Source organism: Passer domesticus, chromosome 16, assembly GCF_036417665.1.
Source record: "Passer domesticus isolate bPasDom1 chromosome 16, bPasDom1.hap1, whole genome shotgun sequence".
Lineage (NCBI taxonomy): Eukaryota > Metazoa > Chordata > Aves > Passeriformes > Passeridae > Passer > Passer domesticus.
This window is the reverse complement of record NC_087489.1, coordinates 13,109,162-13,132,315: the sequence shown is the minus strand read 5'-3', so window position 1 is coordinate 13,132,315 and position 23,154 is coordinate 13,109,162. Positions and strand designations below refer to the sequence as shown.

Below are 23,154 nucleotides of genomic sequence, written 5' to 3'. Positions count from 1 at the left end.
GAAAGGCTTTGCAGCTGGGGGAGAGCAGGATTTTATTGCTGGGGCTTGACCTGGGGATGCAGTTTCAGGGATATTCACCCTTCACCCTGCCGTGAGCAGCTTGGTGGCGCAGAAAAATGCTTTTTTTTCTGCATTTCAGAAAAATGCAGGGATGAAACCCTTGTGACCACAGTTATGAGGGCATCCTCTGCAAGGTGCTGGCAGCTCCCAGCTGTGTCGGGTGGGCATGCACTGGAGGAATGGGATGGCATCCAGAGGGACCTGGGCAAGCTTGAGGTGGGACTGTGCGAACCTGGTGAAGTTCATTCAGCAAGGCCATGTGCAAGGTGCTGCTCTTGTGACAGGACCCAGGGAAGAGCTGGAGCTGTGGAGGGAGGGTTAGGTTGGATATTGGGAAAGGTTCCTCCCCAGAGGTGCTGGGCACTGCCCAGGCTCCCCAGGGAATGGCTGCGCATTCAGACACCGGGATGCCAGGGTGGGATTGCTGAGGTGCCAATGTCCCCTCTCTACATTTGAAGCCATTCCCCCGTGCCCTGTCACTCCAGTTCCTGAGGAAGAATCCCTCTTGTTCGTTGGGGATTGTTGGGATGTCCAGTGCAGAGCTCGGAACTGGACTGGATCATCCCTGTGGGTCCAGCCCAACTCGGGATATTCTGTAGCTCTGTGACCACCTGGAGCGACATGACAAGGGAAATGACTTCAAAATGAAAGAGGGAAGGATTCGACTGAATATTAGGGTGAAATTCTCGGCAGTGAGGACGGGGAGCCCTGGCACAGCTCTGCCGAGAGGAGCCGTGGCTGCCACATCCCTGAGGCGTCCAGCGCCGGGCTGCACACCCGCGCCTCACGAACGCGAACGCTGCGGCTTTAAGGAGGCGGTCGGGGCGTGTGCCCGGCCCGTCATGCCGCTCGGGGGGCCGGGCCGCTGCCGTGTGCCGGCGGTGCCGCCATGTACCGCCTGTGCCGGCTGTCCCCGCGGCTGTCCCCGCTCCGCCTGCCCCGCTCCCCGTGCCCCGCCTGGGCCGCGCTGCCGCCGGGGCCGGGCCCGCGCCGCGCCAGCGCCAAGGTACGTGAGGGCTGAGGGGCCCAGCGTGAGGCGCCCCGTGCCCCGCTCTCACGGCGCTCCTCAGCTTTTTGGGGGTGCCTTTCAGGTTTTTTCACCTCCGTCCCACTCTTCCAGTCCCCATGGGGCAATAAATCGTGTTTGTCGCGGGTTTCTGGGCGAGCTGTGGGAGCTCTCTGCGGTTTAATGTCCACGGCGTAATTTGCAGCGTGGTTTCTGCTCCTCATTGCGGAGCATCACGGGGTGTTTTAGATGTGTTTTCATGCTTTAAATCGCCTGAATGGTGCGAATAAAATCGGCTTTTTAGCTGAAATATTGTCTCGGAGTGACATGGGAATAGGCAGCAGCTTTACTTGCTAAGCTGGATGTTATTCCCTACGTGACTGCCTTGGGTACTCCAAATAATATCAGTTGAAATATATTATTTTGTTTCAATACTACTCCTGGTGTGTGAGCCTGTGAATACAGGGGAATTGGAATGGGCTTGAAAGATCAGAACAAGCAATTTTTCAGTCCTTGTAATCCATCCTTAAGACCCAGAGCTCATAAGCCACAAAAGAAAAATCTAAAGTTTTAAAACTACAAGGATCAGGATAAGCCGAGCCACACAATTTCCTGTTTCTATATTTGACTTCCTGTCAAAATGAAATACAAAGTAACAGAAATAATTACAAAAGATAGAAACAGCAAACAAATGTGTGGTTAGGGTTTGGGCGGGTGGTGTGCTTACCTTGGGGGTTGTAAGACTGTCTTGTGTGCTAATTTACAATCTTAGCAAGTCCAATAATTAATCACGAATATTTTTCTTCGAACTTGTATGCCCTGAAACCACAGTGAGCCAGTGGTGGCAGGCACTTGGTGGCTCTACCTGTCCTGTGGTGGCTGTCACAGTGTCACAGCTGCTGCTGAGCTCAGCTGGAAGGAGAGGATCCTCTAATGTTTCCTGACAATTGCTGACTAATTAGACACAAATCCTGAGGTTTTTGTGGAAATGTTTTCTTCCTGTCAGTATTTCTTCTCTGGCGACCATGGGGAGTTTCCAAGGGCTGCCAGCACGGTTTCCCTCCTTTGATTTCTTTTCAGATGGCTTTGGGATATGGTTTTGTATGAACTTATGCACTTGAAATGTGCCGAAATGAAAATCTGTCAATGACTTCTGCTGTGACAAAGATTTTCAGTGCAGTTGGGCTGTTGACACCAGCCCTGGTGTGTCCCTGCAGTTGTTGTCTGCACTGTAGCAACAGTTGCTTGTTGCTGTCAACACTCAGTTCTTCCTTTGATCAGCTCAGCATTAAGGGTGATTTATAGGAACTTAAACTTTGCTTCTCTTCCATCAGGGAGCTGTTCTTAAGTGGTAACAGGTGGGCTTCCAGTGCCCCTGGCTGCTTACCCTGGAACAAAAAGGAGTCACTGGGTAAAGCTGAGCAGTGGGTGGAAGCAAATAGCTCTCACACCTCAGCCTCACGGCTCCAGCAGCTGTGTGGGTGTGCCTTGGCACATGCTGGGATCAAATAATCTGGTTTTAATTATGAAACCTGAATTGTGTAAGAATTTACACCAAGATCAGTGCATTCCTTTGGCAGGAATAGGTGGGAGAAGGGAGCTTCTCTGGGCTCTGCCACAGCATCTGATGTGGAAGAGCAGGAGTGAGTTTCTGTCTTCCCAAATCACTCTGTGTGCAAGACACTTCTTTCACCATTTCAGCTAACTGTAATATGATCTTGTGCTTAATACTAACAATACTTTTGTTTTCTTTTTAGGATGCAACTGAACCCCTCAAAAAGACAGCCACTGATCCCAGTGCTGAAAACAAGAAACTCAACAAATCCCAGCAGCTGAAACAAGTTTTTAAAGAATATGGTGCTGTAGGGGTTTCCTTCCATGTTGGAATTTCCTTAGTATCTCTGGGAATCTTCTACCTGGCTGTGTCAAGGTGAGGTTTGTACAGCTGTCTGTCACCTCTGGGTAGTGGTAAAATACATTTACCATTGTGCTTATCTCTGACAGGAGACAGGCACTTTGTGCCTACTGAACCTATAATTACCTCCTGAATTTTGAGTACAGATTGGTCCAAAAATGGACATTTTTGGTCCATCATGGACACATGGTCACTTTGCACGGGTTCATCAGCAGGGAAAACAGCAGGCACAGCACCACCATAACTGAGCAGGCAGAAAATGTGTTTGTTCTGCAGATATCTTTTGTTCTTGCTTGGTCTGGAGAGATAGAGCCATGCAAAAGTGCTCTGGGGCTTAGAGATAAAGGTATTTTTCTGGGTGTTCAACGCAGTTTGTGCAGTTGAACTGCAGAAAATAACAGCCACTAAAACAGGATTAGAGTGAAAATACAGGAGTCATGTGGGGAACTGTGTGTGTGGCTTTGTTGGAACACATGTTACACAAGGTATTCCAGCTGGGGAGACAAGGGAACGTGTTATTACCCCAAACATTCCCTGCTGCTTATTCCTGACTCCAGTGGGAATGTGTGAATGCCCCATTTCTCCTGTTTACTACATTGTGGCACAGGGTGACAACGTTTTTTTCCTCCAGGTGTGGTTGAATCCCTGATGTAATCTGCTATGTCTATATTAATAGAATTTGGTGGATAATGCCCATTTGAGCTCCTCAACACTTCCTTCACTTGCTAGATTTTAGATAATTTGTCATTTTCTAACACTAAGCCTAACAGCACATACCTCATTTGGTTTGTGCTTAGGTGATGAGTTTCCCCAAGACACAGAATAGCGTTTAATATAAATTTGTGAAGCTGAAACTCCAACACAAATTCACAGTAACTTTAAGAACCCCTTTGCAGAGAAACTTCATCTCTAAAAGAATCCCTTTGCAGAGAAAATTAATCTCTGAAGGCTGAGTAGAGCCGTGACAGGTGAAACTTTGCAACCAAAGTTTGCAGTCGGCAGTCGATGTTTCTAACCCTGACCTAAAGCGCTGTCTCCTCTCTGCGCAGCGGCGTGGACATGAGCGCGGTGCTGCTGAGGCTGGGCTTCAGCGAGGCCTCCCTGCAGTCGCGGATGGCAGCTGGCACGGGCACCTTCGTGCTGGCCTACGCCGTGCACAAGCTCTTCGCGCCCGTGCGCATCAGCATCACCGTGGTGGCCGTGCCCTTCCTGGTGCGCTACTGCCGCAAGGCCGGCCTCTTCAAACCCCCCGCCTCCAGCCCCTGAGCCTGCCTCCTCTGCTCGTCAGTGCAGCTCTGCAGGTGAAAGGGTTCTGTCAAACACTCGGCTGGGTTCAGGTCCATCTCATCTTGTGTTTCTTGTTCTTTTGGGTAAATGTCACTGTGAAAATGCTGTCCTTGTCTCCTTTCAGTTTTGCCGCTTGTTCGTAGGACGAACCTGTTCAAATGGGATCTGGTTTGCATTTCGAGTGGGAATATAAATGCTTGGCAATGACCACAGTTCTGGGTCTTTATAAGCCAGCTTTGAGCCTTTTTGTTTCCTTTTCAGATCAGAGTCATAGTTTTCATTTATTGCTGCATAGCTGAGAAACTGTGAGATTCTCCTTCTAGCCAAATAAACAATATCTCACTACATGGGTAGTTCTCTTGACAAGGGTATGTATTGGAATCTAAAGTGGCAGGTGGGTGTTTCTTTAGTTAGAAGAGGCTTTTGTTATAGCCCTTCTTGCAGTACAACACAGGCAATGAACTGCCTGCAGTAGGAGTACCCATATGATTAATTGTTGCAGTCACAATTGATTTAGTCACAATAGGTGAAGCACTGTTCTGGAACTATGTGTATTGCTTCCATAGTCCAAGATTGTATTGTTTGAAAATGTGCTGGCTGTGAGCCTGCCTTACTAAAGTCCCTTTGTTTTTAAATGTTTGTAAACTCAGAAGAAACCCTGAGCCTCTTGAAATCAGTGTAACCACAATTACCCATGTGAACATACTCAAACAGCATCAAGGCAGAGAGAAGCTGGGGGGTTTTAATAGTTTGGGAAAGACTCCGAAAACTAACCCCAGCTGCTTTCTGCTCCTGTGGTGAAACTCAAATCATCTGCAGCAGAAGTGCAAACATTCCAATTCCCAGCTTCCCAGGAAGAAGTCCTGTGCTTTGGGCTGAGACTGGTGAATGTAGCAATGAGGGGGCTTTGCCTTTCCTAATGGGGACACTGTGGTGTTAGAATGTAGTTGCAGGTGTGGATATCCACATTCCACCTTCCACTGAACCTGCAGGCTGATCCTAAACCAGATAAATTAGTGTCACACTGGGGTAAGCCTGGGTTTTGGGCTCAGCCTGTGCTGCTCTGAGCCTGAGCAAGAGCTGGGGCTGTGTGGGACCTGCTGCCTGCTCTTTTCTGAGTTCTCTTTGTGCTTGCACTTACCCCAGGGTGGCTCTGACAGATCTGTTCCTACAGAGCTCTGATTTAAGTAAAATAACAGGAAAATACCCTGGAATAGCTTTCTGGTTTTGCTAAAATTTAGTGAATAGAGAGGAAGAAAGGGTGGAGTTTTGATAAGAACTGGCTGAGGGAAGAAAGGAGGAGCAAATAACTTCTTGTTATGAGCAGCCTCTTGCCTCCCCTCAGCCAGAACATTAAACTGCACCTTAACTCCTTCCCCCCCAATAGACAGGCCCAGGTTTCATGTGGACCAAGGATAAGACTTCAAAATAACTCTGAGGCAGCTTTGTTTACTTCAATTAGAATAATTTCTGAGAAGGATGTTTTGTCTTAAATGTAATAAAGAAGGAATATTCAACATTTTTTTCAAAATCATATGTAAAATCATATTAAATAATTTAAAACCATAAAATCATTTAAAAGTCATTAGGAGGCACCAGCACTAAACTAGAGTTTTCTTGCTGTAAAGAAACAGCTTCCTATAAATTATGGCCAGAATTCTGATTATGTGGTTGTATAAACTACTGGCAGTTTGTTTAGATGAAGATTTTTGCAAAGTATATTTTAAATTAATTTGAGAATATATTTTGAATTCTGGAGTCCTTGCTTGTAGAAGGATCATTTTTTAAAACTGTTTGTAAAATAGCAAAGTCTTATTCTGAAAAGACAATAAAATTGCTTTCTCTTAGTTTGCTTTAAGTGTTTTCCTGGAAAAGAGTTGGCCTTGATTTTGGTGGCAAGGAGCCTGACCCTTGGTCCAGTTTAAGGAGTGTCTTATAAACATCTGGTGTTGTTGCTTGCTGAACATAATCTGAAAGCACTTCTGAGAGAAAGGGCTGGAAAATGCTTGAATAAATTCATTGGAAAAAGGACAGAGCAGGCCAAGCTCTCAATAAACCCAGCAGTTTAAGTAGCAACACATTTGGTACTTACCTTGCAATCCTAAATTGGGATTGTGGGATGGTGAATGACTGTGTGGTACCAGCACTTTGAGCTTCCTTTCTGACAGAGGTGGGAATTACACTTTAGGAATTCACCTCTGGGAGCAGTTCTGCTGAGCCAAGCAGCCACAAGGAACCTCACCACGCTGGGTGCAGTATAACAAGTCTTTATTTTACAAATTGAGTGCTCACATTTAAAACTAGAGACAAAACCAATCATTTGCCACATCATTTTTAGAACACTTGAAAAAGGCATTCACCTCGCTCAGTTTCAGGTTACACCACAGTAAGACACCCTGAGCAGCCCAGGGAGGGAGGAGCAGGCATCTCCAGGATATTGCACTGTTCCATAATTCAGAAAACTTCCTTGTGGTGGAACAACAAACCATTTTCAGCACAAGAGCTTCACACTTACACCAGCCAACCTGGCCCACATGGAACTGATTCAAGTACATTAAATATTCCACAAGCTCCAGCTAGAAGTCAAATAATTTTATGCTGCAATTCGAGTTTAAGACACCAGCCAACCCAAGGACTTGCATCCCAATTGCCACTAGATTCCCAGACCTGCTTTTCCATTGTAAGCATTACAGTAGTCACAGTACAAGCTCCTCTGTGCATCCCACGAGTCACCCTCCTGCAGCTATGTTTTGGATGGGGCAGCACCATCACTCTTCCTGCTGGTGGGAACCTTGGTCGAGTTTGCTGTGATCCAGGGATGGAGAAGGACATCCTTCAGGGGCAGGCGCTGGAAGGGGTTGTGCTTCAGGAGCTTGGAAATTAAATCCCTTGCACCTTCTGTTACAAATGGAGGAAACTTGTATTCCACCTAAGGGAAAAAGGACATTAAGAATCATGCAAATGTTCTTCAGCAATAACCAAAGGGCTGTACTCAACCTCCAAGTTACCCCCTGGAAGCTGTGCCAGCCTTGCAGGCTGTGCACCTTCTGCCTACTGAGATGAGATCAAATCCCTCCATTATAACCCTGAACAAGCTTCTCACTGCTTGTGAAAGTTTTGTATATTCTTGTGTTTGTTTTCATTATGCTTCAAACTTGCTGAAACCTTTCTAGAACTAAAGTCATGACCCAGCTAATCCAGATAAGCACAGGCACTTACCCTGGAAATAGCTCTGTAGGTTTCTTGATAGGTTTTTGTTTCAAAAGGTGGTTTCCCTACAAGGAACTCATAGCACAGAACTCCCAGGCTCCAAATATCCACCTTTTCATCGTGTGTCCTTCCCTCAATCATTTCAGGAGGCAGGTAGTCAAGTGTCCCACAGAGAGTTGTTCTCCTGAAGAAAAGTCCCAGTTAATCATTGATTAAGATAATTAGAGGATCTATTTCAAGAGCCAGATAAGATGCTGGCAATAACCTGTACCTCAGCACCACCAGAACAGCTGGGAAAGAAAAGCCAGCAGGGCATTTTCTACTTCTCCTGAAGGTCTCAGGAGCCAAGACATTGCAGGGACTTTCTTCACCCCACGTGCTAGAACAAACCTGTTCCTCCCTCCTCAGGCACAATTTCCCACCCTCTCAGAAATCACCAATTTCCAGAGTAATGTTTGAGTCCAAGTGCAGTTTGTCATCTCAGGGACCATAGTAACCCTACACCAACCTTTCTTGGAGGGTCAGCAAGGTCTGAACTAAAAACCAGGACAACAGCCCTCCTGTCACACCAGTTGCTGTCAGGCCCCTTGTTATAGCAGCATTTTCCCCAGAATTTCAAGAAGCTCCCACGTACCTCCCTTCCACAATGAGTGACAAAAACTGACACTACAGAAGGATTTCAGTGCACAAGAGACTGAAGTCTCACCTAGAAGATGGAGCATGCACAGACCACCCAAAGTCAGCAATTTTTAACTCTCCATTTGAGCCCAGCAGCAAGTTCTCTGGCTTGATGTCTCTGTGGATCACACGCTTGGAGTGACAGTACGAGAGGGCATCTGCGAGTTCTGTGATGTACTGGGTGCAAAAAGAACAACCTGTAAGCCACAATCTTTCAGATACTGTCACCTGAGTTTATCTGGCTGCAGCACAGCCTTTTTAAGCCATAATTATAGTTTTAAGTTAAAGCAATTATTTCTTAACCCTTGAAGCCTGGCAATAGGGGCTGTGCCTTGCAACATTAAGCAATTCTGAACACAAATTCCTGCACAGCCCTAAATCTTCCCAATGATTCCCTGCCCAGATGCCCACTGGCAGCTCAAGAATCTCAGTTTCCCCCAGCAGAGTACAGAACTTGATCTGAAGGGCTGGCTCTGTCCTGCAGATATCCCAGACACAGAGGACTGCAGAGGAATGGAAGCACCTACAGTAGCAGTTCTTTGCTCATCAAACTTGGTGAGCCTCTGAAGCTCCCTGTAGACCTCCCCACGAGGTGCATGCTCCAGGATCAGGTAGACTCTTGTCACATCATGGAAGTAGCCATATAATCTGAGGATGTTGGGGTGCCTGCAAAGAGATTTCAATGTTCTTCTGAACCAGGTGTTTCTCCAAAACCTTTTATTTCCCTGTCCTGCTCCCCCCACCTTTCAAGGCAAGCAGAGGAATTTCAGCTCGTCTGTGTTCCTTCAGCTCACAGAAAAGAAATCTTATGATGAAGAAACCTCATGATAAATCCAGGTAACTTCGTTTATTTGCATGCAAACAAAGCAGAGTAAATAGTCACTAAACTTTACCTAAGATGAGATTGTATTTCCACTTCTCTTCGTAGTTGATGTTCTACACCAGCCTCCTCAAGCTGTGTTTTAAAGAGCACTTTCAGTGCCAGAATAAATTTGCTCTGTTTTTCACGTGCCAGGTACACATTCCCAAATTTTCCTTTGCCCAGAGGACGACCAATTTCAAAATCATCAAGAGACCATTGCCTTCTGCAAGAGGAAAGTTAAAAGCTGGAGGTTTGTGTTGGCTTTGACTCAAATTTACAGTTTATAACATTCCTGTTCAAGAGATGTTTAGTGCTCTAAACTAGAGTTTAGTCTTTAAGAAAACATCAAGAGAATAAAGGCATTGAGATTTTTCAAAAGGAAGTTCTGAAATCTATTTTCTTTCCTCCTGAAGCTTTTGCAGACGCTACACCAACCACACTGCTACAAAATGAAGACTGGATTGGAGTATCTAAAGGAGCCCAGCTTGGTAAACATCACCAGGGCATGGCAAAACAATTTAAAGTTGCCATAAACAAATCCAACTTCATCCCAAGTTAGACTCCAGCCTCCTGCCCAGCTGAAGGAGGCTTTGTTTTCAGGAGTACATCTCGTGACTGGGGCAGCAGCTATCAGTGCTCTCCCATGGGAAGAGCTGCTCTGCATTTAGCCCAAAGTTTTCTTTAGATTACAGCAAGTCCTTGCTCCTGACAGTTACCAGGTCAAAGGCTGCTTTCCTGGTGTTGTTCTGCACTGTGTGGGGGTCACCAGGCTCACAGCCAAAGGAGCTCCAGCAGGGCTCAGATGTCTAGAATTCAGGCATAAAACTTACTTTTTAGTCTCTTCACTTTTCTTTTTGGTCTCTTCAGTTTTCTGTTTCGAGGTGCTTTCTGCTTCAGGGTTTTGTGCTGTGTACAGAGAAGGAAATCGATTTATGAACCAGGCCCATGGGAACACACACAGGAACAAATCTAACCCCTCTGCATCACCTGAAGCAGCTTTTAGAATCCATTCAGTGACATTTTAAGCAACATAGCATAGCTGACTGCTGGCAAAGAAACAGCACTGGCAAAATGCAATTTTAAAAGCTTTCTGAGCTTTCCCCCTCCCTAAAGAAAAGTATCCTTGTGCATGGATCTTGGAAAATCTGTGAGGTCTGAATCCCATTTACATTAACTCCCAGCTGGCTGCTGAGCACCTGGAAGTTTTTAACTTCATACTGGCTCGAATTAGAGATAAATTCACAAGGATACTGCAGTAACACACCACGTGCTGTTCTTCTGGTTGGGGACACAACCAAGAACTTCCCTCCAGGACCGTCCCTGGGTCAGCAGCAGCTTTGGGAGTATCCTGAGTGTGACAGTGACCACGCAAACCACCCTCACCGTTACCAGGTGCTGCAGCCTGGGGAGGCTTCTCACTGCTCTTGCTCGCAGCCTGAGGTCTCACAGCAGCCTGCTTGGGCCGGAGCTGCTGCGCTGCCTGGCTGCTGGGCACTTTTTGGGTGGACAGTGCAGGTTTTTGGGGCTGCACGGGCACTCGCTGGGCGAAGTTTGCAGGACACAGAACTCGGGCTGGAGCTCCGCTGGTCAGGGAGCGGCTCTGGGCCGAGTGCTGCGACACGGGGACACGCTTGGGGGCATCCCCGAGGGGGTTGGGGACCTGCAGAGAGAGGAGAAGGCGTTAATGGGGCAGCAGCACAGCGGAACCGTCACGGCCCCACTCAGGGTGGCAAAACCCCACAAAAGCACTTCAACAGAAACACTAAAAACCATGTATGTAGTTGATTAAAAAGAAATGTTGCTTATGCTGTTCCAAAAGCTTACCAGACCTATTTGGTTTTATATAAAATAGTGAGAAAGTGGCTGTATTTTGAAATAGAAAAAAATTCAATAAGCAGAGTGATCTTGAGCACTGCTGCACATATGTATCAATAGTAACGTTTGCACAGTGCTTGCTTTTAAAAATTACATCTAAAATAATTTGATTCTACACACTCACTTTCTCTTTAAGGGTTCTTAAATACTTGCAACATAAGGAGGGTTTATATTATCATTAAATATAAATATAATATTGCTTTATATTATTATATAATACATTTTATATTACATAATAATATGTATAATATATAGTATAAAATATTTATTATATATTATTATATTATCTTATATTATAAAATATGCTAATATTAACAATAATTCGAAAAATCAGCTCTGGGCTGTTTTCTCTAGTGAAAGCTACTTAAAGATAAATTACTAGCTTGAAACCTGTAGTTAATATGCGATAGGGAGAAACAAACCCAAAAAGTAAAAAATAAAAACTTCAACTCCGTAAACCGACCAGAATTGTAATGGCACACTCCCGGGCATCGCTAACAGTGATGCAGCAGAGACAACTGCTCAGGAAGAGGAGCACGAACCGCGCGTCTCACACCTTTACCTTGGCAGCGCGGCCTGGCAACGCGGCGTGGTTCTCCTTCATGTTCCTGTCCATAGCGCCAGAGCGGGAGCGGCCCGTGCGGCTCTGCCCGAGGGCGAGAGGGAGCCAGCGGGGCTCGGCGAGCGGAGCACAGGGGATGTGGGCTCCCTTATCAATGATCGCTCTTTATCGAAGCGGCCCCGTATCGATGGCCCCGCACCCCACACGCAGCCGGGCCCGCCGCCTCAGGGCCGCCGGAGCTGTTTGAATTCAAACCGCCGCGCCTTAAATACCCCTTTAAACCCCCGCCGCCCGCCATTGGCCGCCCTCCCGCGGCCCGCGCACGCTGATTGGCTCCTCCCGCGGGCGGCCCGCCCGCCCATTGGCTGCCGGGCGCGCTCCGCCGCGCCGCGAGGGGCGCACGCGCCGCGCCCGCCCCTCCGCCGGCGTTGTCGCCGCGCGGCGCGTTACGCACTTTGCGTAGCGCCGCGCCCCCCCCGCCGGCGCGCGCCGCCCGCGCACTTCCCGCCGGCCGAGCCGCCGCTTCCGCTACGCAAATCGCGTAACGCGCCGCGCTCCCACCTGTGGCCGCCGCCGCCTCCGCTCCGGTCCGCGCCCGGGAGCGCCGCCAGGTCAGTCCCGCCTCCGCCAGCCTCCCCCCGAGACACCCGCACCCGCCCCCGGGCCAGGCCGGCCAGCGGCGCTGCTGCCACCGCGCGCGGGGCCGAGCGCGAGCGGGGCCATTGTGTGCGTGCCCCCCCGGACGGGCCGAGCAGGGCCGGAGCCTCCCCGGTGCGTCCCGGCCGAGCGGCCCCGGGCAGCGCCGCGTGCCGCCAGCGCTTCAGGGCGAGCGCCAAGCGCCGAGGCACCGCCCGGCCCGGCCCGAGCGACGCGCGGACCCCTCGCAGCCCCCGGCAGCGCCCCGAGCCGCGCGGCCCCCAGGAGACGCCGGGACAGCGGGAGCGCGGCCGCTCGGCGAACGCGGCCCGCGGGGAGCGCGGCGTGAGGCGCGGCTGCCCCGGAGCCCGCGGGTCCCCGCGCAGCGAGGAAACTCCACTCGGCGCTTGGGGCTCGTGAAGAACTGCGATCCAAGGCAACTTTTCAGTGTCTCCGCGGTGCTGAAAACAAGAGCGAAGGGAGAGCCTGGTTGTGTGTGTCGGTGTTTACAAAGCGGTTCAGGATAGGTAAAAAGAAGATGTCGGGTCGCCGTGTGGCTGCAGCGTGTGACAGACGACAGCTGCCCCGGGGCATGGGCAGCATGGCAGCGCCGCTGCTCGACCCGCGCCCGCTCCGGCTGCCCTTTCTCGAGGCTGACGTGAGTAGCGCTCGGGGACGGGACGGTTCGCGCTGGGGACGGGGCCGCAGCGCCGGCCGCTCCGCTCCATGCCCAGCCCGCGCACGTCGCCGTGTTTGGGATCCGGGGTCTGGCGGAAGCGGCGCTCCGGAGCTTTGCGGCTGCGGCACAAAAGAACGGCCGGGCTCCCCCCGCGCCCGCCGGGGGCCGGGCCGGCGCCGCTCCCCCGCCCCTCCGCCGGGGCCCGCTGCCCCCGGAAGGGGAACGGGGATGGAGCCTGGGGATCCCCGGAAGGGGAGGAATGGGGAGAGCGGGCCCCGGGATCCCCGGAAGGGAGAACGGGAAGCGGGACCTCCGGAAGGGCTGGAACGGGGAGAGCGACCCCCGGGATCCCTGGAGAGGAGAATGGGGAGCGGGACCCCCGGAATGGAGAGGAATGGAGAGAGGGACCCCCGGAAGGGGGAACGGGGAGGAGGACCCCGGGATCCCTAGCGCCGGGGAGGGGGGATAGGGATCGGGACCCCCAGAGTGGGGCTGGGTATCGGGGTCCCGAAGCGGGGTCGGGGATCGGGACCCCCAGAGCAGGGATCGGTACTGCCAGATCGAGGATCGGGGTCCCCCAGAACGGGGTCGGGACCCCCAGATCAGGGGTTGGGACCCTCAGATCGGGGCCCCCAAATCGGTGATCGGGGACCCCCAGGTCGGGGTCGGGGTGCGGGGTCGGGCCCCCCGCCATCTCCCCTCACCGAGGGAGGGGCGGGGCTCCCCTCGCGTGACGCGGGGGGGCGGGGCGTGGCGCTCACGTGACGCCGCCCCGTTGTGTCGCCCCCCCTCCCCTAAGAGCCGCCTCCCATCGATGTGCGGGCGCTCGATGCAGCAGCCTTCGCGGAGGAGCGTCCTGCGGGCCCGGCCGCCCCCGCCGCTGCCGCCGCCGCCGCTCGATGCGCTCCGCGCTCCCGCCGCCATCTTAGGGGCAGAGCGCGGGCGGCAGAAGGAAGGCTCGGTACGTACCGGGGCCGCCCGCCCGCGGGGCTCCGCCACCGCCCCGAGCGGCGCCCCGCCGCGGCCGCGCCCGGCGGGAGGGCGGGGAGGGCGCGGGGCGGGCGGCGGGGCCGGCGCGGCGCTGTCGTGCGCGCCCCGTGCATCGCTCGGCGCAGCCCGGGCCGGCGGCGGCACCGGCGGCTCCGCGGGCACGCGCTGCCCCGGCGCCGCTCGGCGCGGCCCGGCCGGGCTGCTGGCCCGCCTTCTCATTGACACGGAAAACAGGCGCAACAGGTTTTTCCTCTGCTTTTCCTTCCCTGGCCGCCGCGCTTTTCCTGCCTCTTGCCTCCCCGTTTTCCTCCCTTTTTTCCCTCTCTTCTTCCTCTTTTTTCCTTCTCTTTTTTCCCGTTCTCCCTGTCTTCCTCCCCTTTTTCCTGTCATTTTCCTCCCCTTTCTCCTGCCTTTTCCTCTCCCTTCTCCCTCTTCCTTCCCTTTCCCCTGCCTTTTCCTTCCCTTTCCCCTGCCTCTTCCTTCCCTTTCCCCTGCCTCTTCCTTCCCTTTCCCCTGCCTCTTCCTTCCCTTTCCCCTGCCTCTTCCTTCCCTTTCCCCTGCCTCTTCCTTCCCTTTCCCCTGCCTCTTCCTTCCCTTTCCCCTGCCTCTTCCTTCCCTTTCCCCTGCCTCTTCCTTCCCTTTCCCCTGCCTCTTCCTTCCCTTTCCCCTGCCTCTTCCTTCCCTTTCCCCTGCCTCTTCCTTCCCTTTCCCCTGCCTCTTCCTTCCCTTTCCCCTGCCTCTTCCTTCCCTTTCCCCTGCCTCTTCCTTCCCTTTCCCCTGCCTCTTCCTTCCCTTTCCCCTGCCTCTTCCTTCCCTTTCCCCTGCCTTTTCCTTCCCTTTCCCCTGCCTTTTCCTTCCCTTTCCCCTGCCTCTTCCTTCCCTTTCTCTTGCCTTATTTTCACCCTTTCTTCTTCTTTCTCTCCCTTTTTCCTCCTCTTTCCCCCTCACTTTCCTCTCCCCACCTCTGCTTTCCACCAAAACCACAGCAGTATTTAGTGCCTGCCCTGAGGTTTGTTCCAAGGTTCTGGTGGTTTCATGCAACTCTTGTGTGTGATTTTTGTTCTTCATTCCAGGCCCCCCCAAGGCAGTCCCTGCTCACAATGTATAGGACAAAAGTCAGTTTGAAAGACCGGCAGCAACTTTACAAACTGATAATTAGCCAGCTGCTCTATGATGGATACATCAACATTGCCAATGGCTTGATAAATGAGATCAAACCACAGTCTGTCTGTGCACCCTCTGAACAACTGCTGCACCTAATTAAGTTAGGTAAGCTGGAATCAAAAGCTGACATAAAGGTCTAGTTCTAATTGCCCAGTGAATTAAGAGGTTGGTGTCACTGCAGAGACAGCTCTGATGCAGAGGTGGTGTCTGGCAATAGCACAGCACTTGGACCTCTGGCTGCAGCCTTTCCTCTCTGGGGTTTGGAAGGGCATTCCTGTTTCAGCACCAACAAACCAGATCCCTGAGTGCTGCCAGTGTTTGAACTCCCCTAAGGACACTCAGGGTGTGTTCTCAAAACATCCCAGTGAGCAGGATCACTGAGCCCCAGATCTGAGGGAAGATCCCACCCTCACAGTTGTGCTGGCTCCAGAAAGAAATCATTCCAATCTGGTTGTTCTGACAGCGTTGGAGAGGGAGCAGGTCCTTCATTGGCAATCTTTGCTGGCTTTGTAGATCAGTCCCAGGAAACAGCTGCACACTGTGGGGTCTCAGCAGGGCTGTCACCTGTTCTGTCCCTGTTCTGTCCCTCTGGGAGTGCCACAGTGTGGGGAGAGCAGGGAACCCTGAGCTGCTGTTGGAACGAGCTGGCCACCTCCTGGAAGGGCTCTGGCCATGGCACCACGTGGAACTCTGCTGGTTCTGCTGCCTGAGCTAGCTGAGTTCTGAGGGTATGAATCTGAGAAGCTTTGTGTCTGCTTGAAATGCAAATTCTAGACTTGAAATGAGCAGATGAAAGCGGCAGAGAGATCAGCACTGGCTGAAAACTCCTGTGTCTGCCCTGCTGCCACTGCCAGTGCTGAGCTCTGGTCTGCAGCTGCATCTTGGCAATGAAAGTCTGTGAAGTGGGCTTGGAGACCAGCAAGGTTTTTCCCTTGCAGTGCAGGGATAGTTCGGTTTCAGTGCAATAAAATAGGGAAAGAATCAGTGAATGCTTTGGATTTTATACTTTAAAACTCATGTAAGTGTTGGGGCTTGTTGCTCCTCTGTGAAAAGCTGAGGCCTGTGCATGGTCAGTGGCTGATTGTCAGTGAATTTATCAGCATTCCCAGTCCTCACTGGGGGAAATCCCAGGGCATTGATCAGCATTCCCAACCCTCACTGGGGGCATTCCCAGTCCTCACTGGGGGTATTCCTAGGGCATTGATCAGCATTCCCAATCCTCGGGGCATTCCCAGTCCTCACTGGGACATTCCCAGAGCACTAATCAGCATTCCCAATCTTCATTGAGGATATTCTCAGTGCATTTTTCAACATTCCCAGCCCTCACTGGGGTATTCCCAGAGCATTGATCAGCATTCCCAGTCCTCACTGGGGTACTCCCAGAGCATTGATCGGCATTCCCAGTCCTCACTGGGGCACTCCCAGAGCACTGATCAGCATTCCCAGTCCTCACTGGGGCACTCCCAGAGCACTGATCAGCATTCCCAACCCTCAGTGGGGCATTCCCAGAGCACTGATCAGCATTCCCAACCCTCACTGGGGCACTCCCATAGCTCCCGAGGCTCTGTGCCCGCTCCAGCACAGCCCAGCTCTCCCTCAGCCGAACCTGCTGTGCCAGCTCAGCTCTGCCCCCGGGGCTGCCCTTGCCCACCTTCCCCGGAGCCATGGTGGGCTCTGGGGAGGGGGCTGCCAGCGCTGAGTGTCCCCTGTGTGTCCCCAGGCATGGAGAACGACGACAGCGCCGTGCAGTACGCCATTGGCCGCTCGGACACCGTGGCGCCGGGCACCGGCATCGACCTGGAGTTCGACGCCGACGTGCAGACCATGTCCCCCGAGGCGTCCGAGTACGAGACCTGCTACGTGACGTCCCACAAGGGGCCCTGCCGCGTGGCCACCTACAGCAGGGACGGGCAGCTGATAGCCACGGGCTCGGCCGACGCCTCCATCAAAATCCTGGACACCGAGAGGATGCTGGCCAAGAGTGCCATGCCCATCGAGGTGAGGGACTGGGGGTTGTGTCTGTGCCATGCCCATCGAGGTGAGGGACTGGGGGTTGTGTCTGTGCCATGCCCATCGAGGTGAGGGACTGGGGGTTGTGTCTGTGCCATGCCCATCGAGGTGAGGGACTGGGGGTTGTGTCTGTGCCATGCCCATTGAGATGAGGGATTGGGCATTGTGTCTGTGCCATGCCCATTGAGATGAGGGATTGGGCGTTGTGTCTGTGCCATACCCATCGAGGTGAGGGATTGGGCATTGTGTCTGTGCCATGCCCATCGAGGTGAGGGATTGGGAGTTGTGTCTGTGCCATGCCCATCGAGGTGAGGGATTGGGAGTTGTGTCTGTGCCATGCCCATCGAGGTGAGGGATTGGGGGTTGTGTCTGTGCCATGCCCATCAAGATGAGGGATTGTAACCACTCAGAGAATCCTCTTCATGCCATACCCATTAAAATAATGAATTGTAATCAATTGGTATCCTGTCCATGCCGTGCCCATCAAGGTAAGGGATTGTAACCACTCTGGGAATTGTGTCCATGCCATACAATTAAAATAATCAATTGTAATCAGTTGGAATCCTGTCCATGCCATGCCCATTGGGACAATGCATTGTAATCACTTTTGGGATCCTGTCCATGCCATGCCCATTGGGATAACGGATTGTAACCCCTCTGGGAGTTCTCTCCTTGTCATATCTGTACCTTGTGGCTGCCTCAGTGGGTTGGACTAAATACCTGTCTCAACATATTCCCTACTCCAGCAGCTGCTCATAAAATCCCTTTGAAGGAAGGAGAACCAGGGCAAGGACACTGATGTCACCCCTGGCACCAGGAGTGGCTCCTGCTGGGTGCTGATGGTGGCTGCAGTGTCTGAGCACAGTTCATGTTAAACCCACCTGTGGCCTTGCAGCCCCTGTGGCCACCTGTGTTTTCACTGGGTATTTCAGAACTGTTTCACACATTGATTTGCTTTATCTTTCTCCAAGACAGTTATCAGGGGGCAATGAAAAGTGGGATTTTTTTGCACAGACGCCCACCAAATTCTCAGCAGAGAGCTGCAGTTTTAGTGCAGCTTCTCTCAGTTCGTCCCAGCAGTCAGTGTTTTGCTTTGGGCTGTTTATGAAGGTGATGTTTTCTTGCACCAGTTCTCTGCTACTGAAGTAGTTTGTCCTTGAGCCAAGTTGTTTTGACCTTCATGACACAGGGATCTTATTTGTTGACCTATAAAGGGCCTTCAAGGGAACAGATTGTGTGCCTGCTCGTGTCAGAGAGGAGCTGCTGTTCAGCCACTCTGGCAAGCCTAAAACCTACTTTTCTTGTCAAAAACCTGCTTTATTTTCCAAGAGCACAGCAACATGTTGAATGTTCTTTGTAGGTCATGATGAATGAGACGGCACAGCAGAACATGGAGAACCACCCAGTGATCCGGACTCTGTACGACCACGTGGACGAAGTGACGTGCTTGGCCTTCCACCCCACAGAACAGATCCTGGCTTCTGGCTCAAGGGACTACACACTGAAATTGTTTGATTATTCAAAACCTTCTGCCAAAAGAGCCTTCAAATACATCCAGGTGAGATAGTGCTCAGAGCAGGCAGAGCTCAGATGTCTGAGTGCTGAGGTGGTGTGAGCTGAGCTGTGCCTCAGGGGGTGCAGGAGCACACAGGTACAGCATGTGCAGACCTTTCAGAGATTGTGTCTTCGTTCTGTGCATCCTGGACACTTGTATTCAAGTCTAGAACCTGTCAGCTTTTTATTCATTAATCTGAATTAACTTGGAAGTCAGTTCTGTTATCTTTGAGCATTTGGGGTTAGGTGGTGGTGGGCTTGGGGGGTGTGATATCCTAAAATAAGGGGGCACTGCAGGCTGCTCTAGGACAAAAGCTACAACGCAGCCAGGGGCAGCCTGTAGTTTCAATCCCACAGGAGACATTTTCAACTTTGTGCTGATAACTCCAGTAGGTTTTTATCACTTTACCACCACCAGCACCAACCCTTCCAGTTGAGCTTTTCTCCTTCCTCACCCCGCCGCGTGTTTTTAATCCAACAGGAAGCAGAGATGTTACGCTCCATTTCCTTCCACCCTTCTGGGGATTTCATCCTGGTGGGGACCCAGCACCCAACCCTTCGTCTGTACGACATCAACACCTTCCAGTGCTTCGTGTCCTGCAACCCCCAGGACCAGCACACGGACGCCATCTGCTCCGTCAACTACAACGCCAGCGCCAACATGTACGTGACAGGCAGCAAGGATGGCTGCATCAAACTCTGGGATGGGGTCTCCAACCGCTGCATCACCACCTTTGAGAAGGCACACGATGGGGCTGAAGTCTGTTCTGCTATTTTTTCCAAAAATTCCAAGTATATTTTGTCCAGTGGGAAAGACTCTGTGGCTAAACTCTGGGAGATATCCACTGGCCGGACGCTGGTGAAATACACAGGTATGTGGCAGGTGACCTTCCAGACTCCTCCTTTTCCAGGTGCTGAGCTGTGGTGGGGCTGGAAATACTGTCAAAAATAAGAATTTCTGAAGGCAATGGAGAAGCTGCTGCTTTGAGGAAAAATTGCCCAATATTTTTGAAAATATTTCCATTAGAGCAATTGCGGAAGAGAAGCTGTGATTCTGTGTGTCCATGTTAAAATATTTTAGTCTGAGTAGATTTTGGAGAATTTTCTGACATCATTACTCACTCCATTGTTCTGGAGGGAAGTTATCACTGAATTGGGGAAAAGTAAGAAGAAACACTTCAGGGCAGTTGATTTAACCATTAACTCTGTGGCTCTGTAGCTGTGGAATACTCTGAAATGTACCTGCAGCTGGTTTGTTCCCTTTTTTGTGTATTTTTTCCCAAGGATGCAGTTGTGTGCAAGGTACTCATCCTTGGAGTGTGCTGACAGTGCCATGTTGGATCTCAGCAGGATTTAGGGAATAATGAAGGCTGTGGAAGCTTTGCATGTGACAGCAGCTGTGTGAGAGCCTCTGGGGTCAAGCACTGATGTGCTTAAGCAGTAGGAGCACAGAATATGCTGGCAGTGGTGTGTGGCAGCTTTTGGGGTTTTTGCAGTCCAGCTCTGCTGCTCGTGGCCAGCAGGGAGCAGCACCTTCCCGGGAAACCGTGCAGATCCCAGGGAGGATCTGTGCCCTGCCCTGGCTCTGTGGGAAACACGTTTTACCTGAGGGTATGGCCAGGGGAGCTCATGCAGCAGGAGCTGTGTGAGAAATACGCTGAAAAGTCCTCAAGGATTGTCACACTCTGTGGGTTCTCCTCTTGGGGTTCTTTCTCCTTGGTCACAGCTGAAAGCCTCATGCAAAAATACCAGGCAGAAATGCTCTTAGGTAAAGGATTGACCATGGCACAGCTGGAGCAGGTATTCCTTCTGTCCCCTAAGGAATTTTAGCTTACATACATGGACAGCAGGAGGAATTTCCCCATGGAAAGGTGCTCAGGCCTTGGCAGGGGCTGCCCAGGGAAGTTTGGAGGTGTCCAGGGAACACCCAGACATGGCACTCAGTGCTCTGGGCTGGTGACAGGGTGGGGAGGGGGCACAGGCTGGACTCAAACCTTTCTGGTCCTGTGATACAAAAGAATATTTGTTACTGCACCACCTGTTGCTTGTGGAAGTGGTTGAATGTCACTACAGGACACGAAACAACACAACACAGACTCTGCTACTCTTTCCAAGCTAAAAAGGGCAGTTTATTTTCTGACTCCAACATTTATAGATTTCTAAAAGTGACAGTGGATTGGAGGGTGAAAGTGCCATCTATCCAATGACACTGGACAAACAAACATCAGATTTCTTGTCCATAAAAAAATGCAAAACAGTAAGTTATTTGCAGAAAGTGTGTGAGAAAGTTTGTTACAAGAATGTAAATATCAGAAGGCTTAGAAAATCTTAAAAAATCAGGGTGACAGTTGAACAGCAAAGAAAATTGATAGAAAATTGATACTTGGAGGAAACGATTGATAGGTATGAAAACTTGTGGTTGTGCTGGCTGTGTTTAGGTGCTGGTCTGAGCGGCCGCCAGGTGCACAGGACCCAGGCTGTGTTCAACCACACGGAGGACTACGTGCTGCTGCCAGACGAGAGGACCATCAGCCTGTGCTGCTGGGACTCCAGGACTGCAGAGCGCAGGAACCTGCTGTCCCTGGGCCACAACAGCATCGTGCGCTGCATCGTGCACTCCCCCACCAACCCCGGCTTCATGACCTGCAGCGACGACTACAGGGCCAGGTTCTGGTACAGGAGATCCACCACAGACTGAGGAGACTCCCCAGGCAGGGATTTCCCAGCTCCTGCCCCCCCTGGGATGGTGCTGCCTCTGGGGAAGCCATGCTGGGTGCTTTGGATTCTGTCAGACCTGACAGGAAAATAACAAATATTGAGACTCTTCACCCCACACTAATTTTTTTTATTAGTGTGCGTGGTTTAATTTTTGTAAGTCATCTCTAATTGTACTGAAGGGAGGGGGTGGAGAATGAAATGATCCTGGCAGGAAGGGCTAAGCTTGTCCCCTGCCTGTGAATCACACAGAGATAAAGGGACTGTCCTGCTCACAAGGAGCCAGTTCTGCTCTGTGTTGTGTCTGTGCAATCCCACTGAACTCTGGCAGAGAATAGATCACACAGATCTGATATATCTGATAGATCACACAGCAGCAGAACTCTGTGTAGAAACTTTAACAAAGCCTTAAGCTGCCTTCAGCCACAATTCATTATTTGTAAAGCTCTGGTTTGTATCTTTCAGTCTGGGGTTTTGATGAATTCTTTGTGGTGTTTTTTGTTCATTGGCCAGGTAGGCCGTCAGTTCTGAGTTGTGCCATAAGAATTCAAACAGTATTTTAAATTGTTCAGATGAATTCAAGAAGTGGTCTTCTAGTTCTTGTGTTAAAGTCAGACTTCATCTCATCTTTTGAATTTATCTTAACAAGTGGGACCTCAAAACAATTCCTAATAGTTTTAAGGAATATCCACATTGCAATTGAAATGTGGCAGTGCTGCTGCAGGTGAAAATGAAAATAATTTTGCCTTAGAGACCTTTAATATCCTCTCAAAGAAAGAAACTTGTGCATCTGAATTTTTGTATGTGTACCTCAGAAATGTCACTGTTTCATTTGACTGAGAAATCTTCATCTATGTCTTACACAGCACTTCAATTACATTCTATTTTAATTGGTCACAAACCCGGTGCCCATCGTTGAGAAACTGTGCTTAAAATTTCTCTAAGTTGGAAAATTCACTACTTATTCTCCCAGAGATCTGCCTGAGCAGAGTCTTGGACTTGTTTTTTGAGGCCTCCTCGTGCAGAGCTCTCGGGCATCCCAGCTGGGAGGCTCCTTTGGTCAGAGCTCAGCACTTGCCTTTGGGAGGGTTTGTAAATGTGAGGTGGTTCTTGCTGCTGGATTAACTTCCATTACACTGAGGAATTGTCAAGGGCTGGTGAGGGTACAGGTTTTGTCTGTATTTAAATAAAGATTGCCTTTTAAAAAGCTCTTTGATACAGAAAGAAGGAATTGTATTTGTTTTCTGTATAAAAAAGGAGAAATTATCAGATATGGGAGGCTGGGGCTTGGGGACTTGGGAATGATGAATTTGTTGTGTTGCACCTGAATCAGGTACAACTACAGACTCAAAATGCAGAATGTGGGATATTTTTATTGAAATAATGAAATTTCATTCTCTCTTGAGAAGCTCCCTCAGTGCAGAGCATTTCTGAGGCTGAATCCTCTTTGCTGCTCCTGTGCCTGTGCATTGGGGACCCTCAGCAGCAGGGGTGCTCAGGATTGTGGTGCTGGGGAAACGAGGAGCAGCAGAGCTGGGGGCAGGGAAAAGGGAAGTCCTGGCACAGTCACTGGGGCGTGATGTGCCATGGGTGACAGCAGTGCCTTTTTATTTTTGGAGTGCCACCTTCTTTTAAATTCTGCTAAAGCACCTGTGTGTAATTCATCTTGTTGCTGGTGTTTGGGATCTGCTTTTAAGTGCCCTTTTTGTGGTTTCTGTGTTAAAGCACCGCTGTGGCTGTGGGCAGTGGGAGCTCTCACCTCAAGCTTCCATGGTTCTGGGGGCTTGAACTCACAGTGCATGAGCAAAAAGATACTTTTGAACACAAAACCATCCTGCCACTGGCACCCTGCTGCCTTGCCGTATCCTGGACATCCTGCTGAGGCCACAAAGTTGGTGGATTTCTGTTGGAGAAAGAAAGACTGGGAAAAACTGAACTCATCCTATTGAGG

General features: G+C 50.8%; 3 protein-coding genes across 5 annotated transcripts; 2 read left to right on the top strand and 1 right to left on the bottom strand.

Annotated features, from left to right (window-relative positions):
* The first annotated feature begins 908 nt into the window (after nucleotides 1-908).
* On the top strand, nucleotides 909-6,115 carry FAM210B (family with sequence similarity 210 member B). The gene is made up of 3 exons (XM_064391654.1): nucleotides 909-1,066; nucleotides 2,824-2,996; nucleotides 4,031-6,115. The coding sequence occupies exons 1-3, from the start codon at nucleotides 950-952 to the stop codon at nucleotides 4,245-4,247; spliced, it is 507 nt and encodes a 168-aa protein (XP_064247724.1). The 5' UTR covers nucleotides 909-949; the 3' UTR covers nucleotides 4,248-6,115.
* Nucleotides 6,116-6,519: 404 nt separating this feature from the next.
* Nucleotides 6,520-11,629, bottom strand: AURKA (aurora kinase A). 2 transcript variants are annotated; one of them, XM_064391651.1, is made up of 8 exons: nucleotides 11,456-11,629; nucleotides 10,408-10,678; nucleotides 9,849-9,924; nucleotides 9,050-9,241; nucleotides 8,684-8,822; nucleotides 8,185-8,333; nucleotides 7,488-7,662; nucleotides 6,520-7,197 (listed from the first exon to the last, which is right to left on the bottom strand). In XM_064391651.1, exons 1-8 carry the CDS (start codon nucleotides 11,507-11,509, stop codon nucleotides 7,012-7,014), a joined length of 1,242 nt encoding a protein of 413 aa, XP_064247721.1. In that variant the 5' UTR covers nucleotides 11,510-11,629; the 3' UTR covers nucleotides 6,520-7,011. The 2 variants fall into 2 exon arrangements, with proteins under 2 accessions (XP_064247721.1, XP_064247720.1); XM_064391650.1 differs by having other exon boundaries at nucleotides 10,402-10,678; nucleotides 11,456-11,626.
* A 370-nt stretch (nucleotides 11,630-11,999) lies between these two features.
* On the top strand, nucleotides 12,000-22,430 carry CSTF1 (cleavage stimulation factor subunit 1). Of its 2 annotated transcripts, XM_064391647.1 has the most exons (7): nucleotides 12,000-12,749; nucleotides 13,570-13,731; nucleotides 14,834-15,029; nucleotides 16,645-16,922; nucleotides 18,295-18,492; nucleotides 18,970-19,360; nucleotides 20,927-22,430. In XM_064391647.1, exons 1-7 carry the CDS (start codon nucleotides 12,630-12,632, stop codon nucleotides 21,184-21,186), a joined length of 1,605 nt encoding a protein of 534 aa, XP_064247717.1. In that variant the 5' UTR covers nucleotides 12,000-12,629; the 3' UTR covers nucleotides 21,187-22,430. The 2 variants fall into 2 exon arrangements, with proteins under 2 accessions (XP_064247717.1, XP_064247718.1); XM_064391648.1 differs by lacking the exon at nucleotides 13,570-13,731.
* Nucleotides 22,431-23,154: the final 724 nt, after the last annotated feature.

What these genes read in the sequence shown, in the direction of transcription:
- FAM210B (XM_064391654.1), top strand. Translation starts at nt 950, where the DNA reads ATGTACCGCCTGTGCCGGCTGTCCCCGCGGCTGTCCCCGCTCCGCCTG. An exon ending in CGCGCCGCGCCAGCGCCAAG is followed by an intron (nt 1,067 to 2,823) that starts GTACGTGAGGGC and finishes TTTTCTTTTTAG; the next exon opens with GATGCAACTGAACCCCTCAA. An exon ending in TTCTACCTGGCTGTGTCAAG is followed by an intron (nt 2,997 to 4,030) that starts GTGAGGTTTGTA and finishes CTCTCTGCGCAG; the next exon opens with CGGCGTGGACATGAGCGCGG.
- AURKA (XM_064391650.1), bottom strand. Translation starts at nt 11,509, where the DNA reads ATGGACAGGAACATGAAGGAGAACCACGCCGCGTTGCCAGGCCGCGCT. An exon ending in AAAAGTGAAGAGACTAAAAA is followed by an intron (nt 9,242 to 9,848) that starts GTAAGTTTTATG and finishes TTCCTCTTGCAG; the next exon opens with AAGGCAATGGTCTCTTGATG. An exon ending in GTGCATGCTCCATCTTCTAG is followed by an intron (nt 7,663 to 8,184) that starts GTGAGACTTCAG and finishes ACTTTTCTTCAG; the next exon opens with GAGAACAACTCTCTGTGGGA.
- CSTF1 (XM_064391647.1), top strand. Translation starts at nt 12,630, where the DNA reads ATGTCGGGTCGCCGTGTGGCTGCAGCGTGTGACAGACGACAGCTGCCC. An exon ending in TGCCCTTTCTCGAGGCTGAC is followed by an intron (nt 12,750 to 13,569) that starts GTGAGTAGCGCT and finishes CCCTCCCCTAAG; the next exon opens with AGCCGCCTCCCATCGATGTG. An exon ending in GACGCTGGTGAAATACACAG is followed by an intron (nt 19,361 to 20,926) that starts GTATGTGGCAGG and finishes GGCTGTGTTTAG; the next exon opens with GTGCTGGTCTGAGCGGCCGC.